The sequence below is a fragment of the Oxyura jamaicensis genome, assembly GCF_011077185.1.
Source record: "Oxyura jamaicensis isolate SHBP4307 breed ruddy duck chromosome 4 unlocalized genomic scaffold, BPBGC_Ojam_1.0 oxy4_random_OJ106700, whole genome shotgun sequence".
Taxonomy (NCBI): Eukaryota; Metazoa; Chordata; class Aves; order Anseriformes; family Anatidae; genus Oxyura; species Oxyura jamaicensis.
Window position 1 is genome coordinate 32,552 of NW_023303898.1, and position 9,463 is coordinate 42,014.

At 52.4% G+C, this 9,463-nt stretch overlaps 1 protein-coding gene across 1 annotated transcript; it reads right to left on the minus strand.

Moving 5' to 3' along the window:
- Positions 1–4,645: 4,645 nt before the first annotated feature.
- Positions 4,646–7,114, minus strand: LOC118157287 (transcription factor SOX-3-like). Its single transcript, XM_035311553.1, has one exon. It carries the CDS (start codon positions 6,832–6,834, stop codon positions 5,878–5,880), a length of 957 nt encoding a protein of 318 aa, XP_035167444.1. The 5' UTR covers positions 6,835–7,114; the 3' UTR covers positions 4,646–5,877.
- Positions 7,115–9,463: the final 2,349 nt, after the last annotated feature.

Genomic DNA, 9,463 nt, shown 5'->3' on the forward strand with positions numbered 1-9,463 from the left:
GAATCTTATAGGGAAGAAAAGAAAGAAAGAAGGACAGAAAATAAAATAAAAAAAAAAAAAAGAAAAAAAAAAGATTTAGATTAAAATACCTTTTCTTAACTTTGTGGAAGAGAAGCTTTTCTGACTAGGCAGCACAGCACAATGAAATTGAAATCAATGCCAAGTGCGTTATCCTGAACTCTGAATGGGCAAAGTTCCCATTGACTTTCAAGATTTCTTTCCTTGCAAATGGTATTCAAGAACAGACGTTACATGCACCTAAGCCACGTCCACCACTATGTTCTGTCTCTCCCCTTTGTGTCAAGTAGATGTATAGAATTTCTGAAATCAGCACAGCAAGCTGTGAATGATGATGCACGAAATGAATAAGCTGAGTCTAGTACAAAGGGGAAATCCTGAAGGCTGGGTGCAATCACTGCTATACTATTTCCTATGGCCTGTATAGAAATGATGCATAATATTCTTCAAGGAGACAAAGAAAAAAGCTCACCAAGGCCAGAAGTCTCAATCAGAAGCCCCAGAAGAGATAAATGACAGACAGAAGCTCTCAAGTTATTAACATTGCTTAATTTCCCTCTTATTCCTAGCCATTCCCCACTCATGCCTGACTCTATTCAAGCTCTGGGCTGCTGTGCACGTGGAGCATACACACAGCAATTTGGGGCTCTGAGAGCCTGCTTCACTTTGCATTTCTTTGGAAGCAGCACAGCTTATGCAGTAGTTTATGTTTCACACTTCTTTTCTCCCCGTCATCTGAGGTGAGTTTGCACCAACCCACCAGCATGTGAACTGTGATGGCCAAAGCCCTGACAAAGCCGGAGCGATTTCCAGGAGAGGAACTGTGCAAACAACTCGCGGGCAGTAACGTGTTAAAACCCCACAACTGCCTCCTCGCGTGGACATGGATCAGACACTTCAGTTACATGAGCACAAGGGTTTTAAGCCAGGCCTAATCGTGCTGGGGTTGATTTCCCTTTATCTGATGTACAACCAAAGAGAAGTAACCAGGCATAAATACAGTTTAATTGAATTTAGCAACAAGAATAAAAGAATCCTCACAAAGATGAGCATCCTGCGAATAACGCTGACATAAATAGCATTTAAGTGGTATGTACTTTGCTTATCGCAGAGGAGGGATGAATGCATCTCTTTATGGACGCGCTGTGACAAACCCCCATTCACTCACACACTCACTCACTCCCAGGCAGCGCAACCTGCCCTGCTGCACGATGTAGGTACAGACCTCATTTTAGAAACTGGAAGACTGAGGTATAAAATGAATAAAGAGCTTCCGAGGATGTCTTTGGAGGAGGCAAATCTGAAATCCTGTTTACTTGACTAGCAACACAAAGAAGTTGGCTGTGAATGGTATTCACAGCAAAGAATAATTAATTCCTCATCCTGAGGACATGCTGTTGTGAAATAAAAGTCACTGTGTTGCAATTATTATTGCATCCAGTGGCATCAGTAAAAAGTCACGATAGAAAAGCATATGGGAAACTATTCTGGTAAACTTAATCTGCTTTAATCACTAAATTACCCCATGCAAATAGGCCTGCAATAACAGCTCTCCAATCCTTCCTGGGAAATCCTAGAAGTAATTAATTCAAATTTCATGTCTTTCTTTTTAAGATTCCTGCATTTTGTCACTCCGGGTTTATGACAGAAATAATCTGAATCTGCACTGTGTAAATTACCTAGAGTCGATTATGGTAAAAACAGAAGGAAGCTCTATATAACTAGAAAAGAAATCATATTGAACTTCTCACTTTTGCAGTCACTGGCAGTAGCAGCAACTTTTCAGTCCCGAGTATCACTTAACTTCACCTCTTCAGATGTATTTGTTCCTCTGAAATAATTCTTTCTGTTAGCATTGGGAAGTAGTAGGACATGTTCTGTATTAGACCACCTTTCTAATGTTCCTGAAAAGTATACTTTCTTAGTCTCACGTTTGATATAGGAAAGCACTGATTTATAAATGCTTTCATAAAATAAAGTGTTTGTGCTAATCACATCCCTTTTTCTGAACGTAATATCCCACTTTTAATAGCAGAAAAAATAGAAGTGCAAAAAGGAAGGCTTAAAAATATTCCCAAAATAGCCACAACCAAAGCCAGGTCCAACCCCAACCAGATTGTACTTAAAATTTAATTTAAAATATTTTCACATCAATTTTGTGGAAATAAATTCCCTGTGCAGCCCTGTGGTAAAGGAAGGAACCACCAAAATGTAACCCGAGATGCTGGTTTTTGACAGACTAACATTAGCGACAACTGTGATCTCCACTCCTCCATTCAAAAAAGTGTTAACACGAAAGCCTAAATATTGTCATTACACTTAAATGCTAACATCGTTAACCCCTCCCCTGCCACGTCTGTCTTTCTAAGGGTAATAGATGCACTTGCCTCTACTCTAGTTGTTCTGATGTAAGGCTGTAGTTTTTCTATGGGGCAAACACGATTTTACACTCAGCATTCACTTACAGTCTTGTCTGTGCTGGGGATTTCTGGAGCGAAGGATCCTCTGCAAAAACATCTTCCACACAGCTAGCATGTCGCACCTGTTTGCAACTTCACCTGCTCTCCCTGAGAATGTAGTGGCTTGATCCTGATCCCTTACACACAAGCAGGAGCATGAAATCCCTCACAGCCATTGCTCAAAAGATACTTGGATTTAAACGCATGCAGGATGTGTCTGAAATTAACTGAAATTTTAAAAATGAAGAGCAGTACAAATAAAATTTACCTTCATTAATTCTCAGGGGAACATGTTACTGCATTTGCTCTCCAGGCAAATTCCCTGAGTCCAAGCAAAAGATGTTAACAGTGATCTTAGGAAAAAAAAAAAAAAAAAAAAAAAAAAAAAAGGGAGGGAAAAAAAAAAAAAAAAAAAGTTGTCTTTAGGCAATAGCTCCCTGATGGAAAATGCGTGTGGAGAAGAGGCCGTTTCTGTACTTGTGCTTATGTGCAAGGCTGGGTTCATTACTTTCAGTTTGCAACGGGTCTCTCCCCATCCAGCTGTGTGCCTGCTCACAGGGCTCTGCCCACAGCCAGCAGCCAGAGGCTTTTGAGCCTCGGGATAAAGTTCAGCTGCAGGAAGCTGAAAGCTCTGTGGAGGATTTTGTCTGGGTATCTTAAAAGCAATAGCCCAGGAAAATCCCCCGCTAGCCAAACCACCGAGGTGAGCTTCCACAGAGAGCTCACCAGTTAATACAGAGGAAATCTCCTGGTGTCGCCTCAGGGACTTGCTCACCAGCTACACTTAGGCCCTGACTTGTGGAAAATGAGGAGGATAACTTGAATTCAAATGCTGCAAGCCTTCTGAGGAGTGGGGTTTCTCCCCTTTTATGGCAGAGAATCCACTTGTGGAGAACTCAGGTGAAAAGAACCTCCTACAGTGATGCAGCTGCCATTCAACTCTGAAGACAGTGAACACAGTTCCAGTGCTGCAGTTCAGGAGCTCTCACTTTTGTCACTCACAGTGCACCCCTTTCTTAGAAGGCTGGGGTAAAGCTGTCTGGGGTTCCAGGACCTTCTTGCTTCCCCTCCCAGCATCGTCCCAGCATTGCCCATGGGGAGAGCACTGGGGTAACTGCTTGACTCAGAGCCGAGATGAAATGGGACCTCCTGCTGCCCCTGCATTTCCCCCAGGTAGCACTACCGATCTCCAGGGTACGGAGCTGTTTATCCTCCCAGGGCTGACAGCAGGCCCGCTCCTACCTGAAGGGTGGAAGTACGAGCAGGGGAAAGCAACACCACAGGTTTGCCAGAGATGTCACCAGCAGGGTTACAGAGTTGAGCCGAGTGTTAGACACTGGGTACAAGTGTGCAAAGTGGTTCTCCCCAGCTCCTGCTCAGCTGCTCCAGAGCAGAGGGGATGTGTGCGGTGCCAGGGCTCTCCTGTGTGGGATGGAGAGTGTGGCCCTGGGCCCACAACTCTGGGCTCATCCGTGCAGCGTGAGCGGCCCAGGGAGGGACCCATGGGCCTTGCAGCAGTCACTCTGGGTGCTCCCTTCTCCAGGTGGCCGAGAGCCTGGCCCTACACCAGAGAAAGGGACTGGCGGTGAGGTTTGCACAACACACTTTCCTCTTGTAAGAGTCGGAGGAAGGACCTGACCGAACTCGGATGCATGTCCCAGTGGAGAACCAAGGCAGACGCTGCCAGGATCGGGAAGCAGCACAGGGCCAGGAGATGCTCTTGCTGCCCCCACCAGATCCCAACTGCTTTCAGTGGGCAGCAGAGGCATGAAAAACCTTCCCCATACCACACTTCACGGGGGGGGGGGAGGGGGGGGGCAAACGGAGCAGGCCCCTCCATCCAAAACCAAGGCAAGCAACAAGAACAGCCTCTGTTTCCCATCCCTTCCGTGGGAAGACAACCAGCAAACCCATTAACTGAAGCAAAATAAAGGCAGAGACTTGGGGGGCTTTGTACTATGAGACACATGGCCCTAAGGTGCTGCCCCCCCGGCTGGGGTTCTGGGACCATTCGCCACCAGGCTGCAGCGGAGCTCGGGTAAGGATGTGGTCCGATGCGGTGCGGGGCTAAGGTGCCCCCAGAAAGAACCAAGAACAACATGGGCTCCTAACTGAAAAAAATAAAGAAAAGTTGTCCAGACTCAAAACACACTCGTCAAACACACTGAAAAGATTGAATTATTTATTTCCTCTGGGGACTCCTGTAACCATTCATTTTTAATAGAGTCTAATTAAGAGTTCCCCAGCGGGTTTTACTTTTGTAAATATTTTAGATGAGCTTGGGTTTCTGGGCAAATCCTCCAAAGAAAAAAAAAAAAAAAAAAAAGAAAAAAAAAAGAAAAGAAAACGAGGCGCACATGCTTAACCCCCTTCCCTCCCCGCCGGCCGGAGCGGCAACAAGTGGCGGCGGCTCAGAGAGCGGCAGCACATCCCTCTCGGCGCTGAGCGAGGCGAGGGCTCCCAGGCAAACCCAAAACCAAGGCCAGGACGCGATGGCAGCAGGAAACCTGCCGAAATGCTGCGGTAGCCCCCGGCTGGGCGGCAGGAGCCGGGCAGGGAGCGAGCCCGCGCCGCCGCCGTGCCCGGTACGAAACGCGTTGGTCGGGCTCTTCGTTTGGGAAGGGGAAGAAAATGAGGACTAGGGACAGGGAAGGAGTCTTTCGATTTTTTTTTTTTTTGGAAGAAATCCGGTAAACAAAAAACTAAAACGTTTCTTCATCTGATATGTCAAAACATGGTTCACAGTAAAATTCACAAACCAATTTACATAAGTTTACAGTTCAAGAAAAAAAACAAGACACACAACTTACTATAAATAAAAGAAATGCGTTTGCGACCCGCACAGCTCTTTCCCACCTCCCTTTTTTAAAGGAGCAAAACCCTAAAGTTAAAAAGTCGTGAACGCTACAGATTGCGGCTAGAAACCAAGCAATACTCGGCGAGGTGGGAAGAACAACACTTTTAAGTAACCACAACGAAAATGTAAACAACTGAACAACTGAGTTTAAAAACAAGAGCCCGCCGGGTTTTTGTTGCTTGTTTCGTTTCGTCATTGCAACGCTAGAAATCAAACTGTGAAAGATGCGAGACCTTTTTGAACCTTTGAAGCGAACAAAACAGTGCCCAACCTAGCAGAAACCAGAAGTTGCCATGGTTTAAAAACTTCACAGGGACTTTTAGGAGGCAAGAGTTGTGCTCTATTAAAATAACAGCTTGCGCAAATATGGTTTCTTTTTTGTACAAAAAATAAAATGACACTGCTAACGGATTTCCTTCTTAAAATGTCTCCAAAGTTAGTATCAAGTCTGCTAAGCCGAGGAACACTGCCGTACGTCCCGGTGCGGTGCAGGAGCGGTGGGGGGTGAGGGATGGAGGCGGGGAGCCGTCCGCAGGGCCAAGTCTATATGTGGGTGAGCGGTACGGTGCCATTGACGGCAGTCCCGGCGCTCTGGTAGTGCTGGTGCACACTGTGTAACCTGCTGCCCTGCAGGGCCGAAGGGTCTGTGGTGTCCCCCCCCGGGGGCAGGTACATGCTGATCATATCCCGCAGGTCTCCCAGGCAGGCCCTCTGCGAGTGGGAGGTGATGGCCGGGGGCGGCGAGCTGGGCTCGGATTTCACCACGGAGCCCATGGAGCCCAGGCTCATGGCCGTGGAGGGCTGCTGGCCGTAGGCGGCGGGGGACATGCTGTAGGTGGAGGCGGCGTTCATGTAGGTCTGCGCCGTGGACATCATGGGGCTGTACTGCAGGCCCGTCATGTCGTAGCGGTGCATCTGCTGCAGCTGCGGGCTGTTCATGCCCGGGTGCTGGCTGTAGCCCAGCTGGTCTTGCATCAGGGAGTAAGCCCCGTTGGTCCAGCCGTTCATGTGGGCGTACGTGTCAATCCTCTGGCCCACCCCGACGGGGCTGCTCACCGCGTTGCCCCCCCCGGGGGCCAGCAGGTTGCCGGGCAGCGAGTATTTGTCCTTCTTCAGCAAGGTCTTGGTCTTCCGTCGGGGCCGGTATTTGTAATCCGGATACTCCTTCATGTGCACGGCCCGCAGCCGCTTGGCCTCGTCGATGAAGGGCCGCTTCTCGGCGTCGCTCAGCAGCTTCCAGTCGGCCCCGAGGCGCTTGCTGATCTCCGAGTTGTGCATCTTGGGGTTTTCCTGGGCCATCTTCCGCCGCTGGCCCCGCGACCACACCATGAAGGCGTTCATGGGGCGCTTCACCCGGTCCTGGTCCGAGCCGGCCCCGGCTCCGCCGCTGGCCCCGCCGCCGCTGCCGCCTTTGCCGGTGCTGCCCGGGGCCGGGTTGCCCCCGGCGCTGCCCGGGGTGGGCTGCGGCGTCTTGATCTCAGCCTCCAGCATGCTGTACATGGCCGGGGCCGGCAAGAGGTGCGCCAGGGCGGCGGGCAGGCGGGCACGGGCAGCTCGGGGAGAAGTTAAAAAAAAATAAAAAAATAAAATAAATAAAAACCAAAATAAGTAACAAAAAATAAGCAAGAACCGGTCTGGGCGGCCGCGACGGGAAGGAGGAAGCTTCTTGCCGCCTGGCAGAGAGGCGCTGCTCCCCGAGGCGCTGCGGTGCCGGTGGGTGCGGAGCAGCTCCCGCGGGCAGCGCCGAGCGACGCGCACACGGCGGCGGCCTTTGATTGACGGCGGCTATAAAGGGGCGGGCGGCAGCCAATCGGCGGGAGGCTCCCGGCAGCCCCGACGCCGGTAATGGACCGGGGGGGGGCAAAAAGTTGGTGTCTTGGGGATGCTGGGGCTGCCACCCCCCCGCTGAGCACCCCCCCCCAGCTCAGCTCCCGGCTCTGGGATGGAAGAGACAACGCCGGGGCCGGGCTGGGATGCGGGGTGCGGAGAGGGCGGCGGGGGTCCCGCAGCTGCCGGCGGGGCAAGGGGACAGGAGGAGGAGGAAGAGGAGGGGGGAGGAGGAAGAGGAGGAGGGATGGGGAGGGGCGCTGCGAGCGGGAGCCATGCGTCTGCCGGGCACAAAGGGATTTGGGGCTCCCCGGTGGAGCCGCAGCCTGGTGACTGGAGACGCGGCGAGCCCGTAGTGCGCGGACACCCCTCCTGCGTCCCCTCACACACCGCGGATGAAGGGGGGGGGGGGGGGGGGGGGATTAAACTCTCCCCTCCAGTCCCGGAGCGCTCTCCGGGCACGGAGCCGTCCCCCCTGCCGGTGCCAGGGCACGGCGGCTCTCTCGGGTACGGGCCGGGCTGGCTGCTGCCGGGGCAATGCCCCCGCCCCCCCCCCCCGACTCCCCCTACGCCACTTGAGTTTTTCCACTCGGCTGCCCCAACGGGAGGGGGAAGGGGCACGGTGCTCGCAAAAACCGTTTTCATGGCAACAGCAAAGTTCCCTCCATGTGAAAGCAAACTTTGCAGGGTTGGGGTGACGGGAGCGGGGCTGCGCGGAGCTGTCAATCACGGCCCTCCCTTTCAGTCCCTGCCCTCCCTTCCCCTCCCCTTCCCTCTTCTTCCTCCCTTCCTCACTCGGCACCTGCAGGGCCGGCAGCTCCGGCAAGGCACCGCGGGCACGGAGCCGCCCAGCCTTGCCCCGCTTTTCCTCCCTCCCTCCCTCCCTCCTTCCTTCCTCATCCTCCCCCCGCCAGCTCCTCGAGGGGGTCCCGGAGCGGCGGTGCCGCAGGAGGTGGGCAGCGCCGCCGGGGGGGCTCGGAGCAAACCCTCCGGGGCTTGGTTGGAAGGGGGGATGTGCCTCGGCGTCCCGACCCTAACCGGGGGAGAGGGGAGCTCGCCCAGCTTGGCATCCCTCGGGGAGAGAAGAGCGTGAGGATAACGGCGCTAATTGGCACAGGGGGCGGGAGAGGGGGGCACCCCGGGCAGGACCCGCGGGCACAGCCCCGGCCGGTGCCAGCGCTTTGGAGACACCGTGGTGTCTTGGGGGGGTGTAGGGGGGGGTTTCATTGGAGTGGCTCCGAAGTTCTGTAGCAGTTCAAGATGCCGCTTCTTTTTTTGGCCAAATCATCTTTTGAGCAAAGCCGAAGGGGAAATAAATCCCGCTTGGGACTCGCTCGCAGTGAGTTTTGTCTTTGCTGTGGTTCGGTTTGTTGCCGTGTGGGTTTGGATGGGGTAAAAATTGTGCAGGGCTGCAGGAGGAGGTTGTACTTCAGGCGCTATCACTAGAAGGCACGCTACAGGAAGAACTGCGGGAGGAACTTTTGCAACACACTGGAAAATCTTCAAAGAGCTCTATTTAAGCTCAAATCCCTCCAAATATTTTGACCGCTCCAGTCGAGGTTTGAGACGCGCCAGACTGGGCGCGAACTGGTTAGGTCCGGACATTTCGTTTAGGTGACTCGATCGCACGATTGTCGGAGCGACTGAGCCCGCTTACGCGCAACGAAAAATGCGGCGGCATACGGCGTTAGGACGGGCTGGAAGCCCTGTGAACGGCGCTCCTTTCAGTGTCTGACTTATCTAAATAAATTAAGTTTAAGTTTCACACTCTTATTTAGCCTTTCGATTTGTCTTCGCGCTGCCTAAGACTCCACTTACGTCGTGGTGTTTTGTTTTTCTTTTTTTTTCTTTTTCTTTTTTTTTTTTTTTTTCTCCAAAGGGCACACAGTTTAGCATCTTAACATCCACGTTATTTCAAAGCCAGGTGACAATTCTCTTCAAACACCGCTCATCTCCTTACAGATTAACATAAACCCGGCTGAATAAAAAAGTACAGGTTTGTATTTCCACACTTCGCAGGTCCCCGGAGCGCTCTCGGCGCGCTAGGGATTTGGTGCCGCGCACGTTGTGAGGAATACTTAAAACTGGGGCTGGTTTCTATTCCCAGAAGAATGGCCGAGCAGGGCACACAGCTGGGAACCCTCTCTCGGCACGGCCTCTGGTTCCATCCCCGGGACTCCCAAGGGGATTTCTTCACCCGTTTGGGCGTGCGAGAGGAAGGAGTCCGGTGCCCGGGGGGCTGGAGCCCGGTGCCCGGGGGGCTGCAGCCCGGCCCGCACGGTAACGCCGCCGCGGCTTCTGC

Excerpts from the sequence above, each read along its gene's own strand:
- LOC118157287 (XM_035311553.1), bottom strand. The coding sequence starts at position 6,834 with ATGTACAGCATGCTGGAGGCTGAGATCAAGACGCCGCAGCCCACCCCG.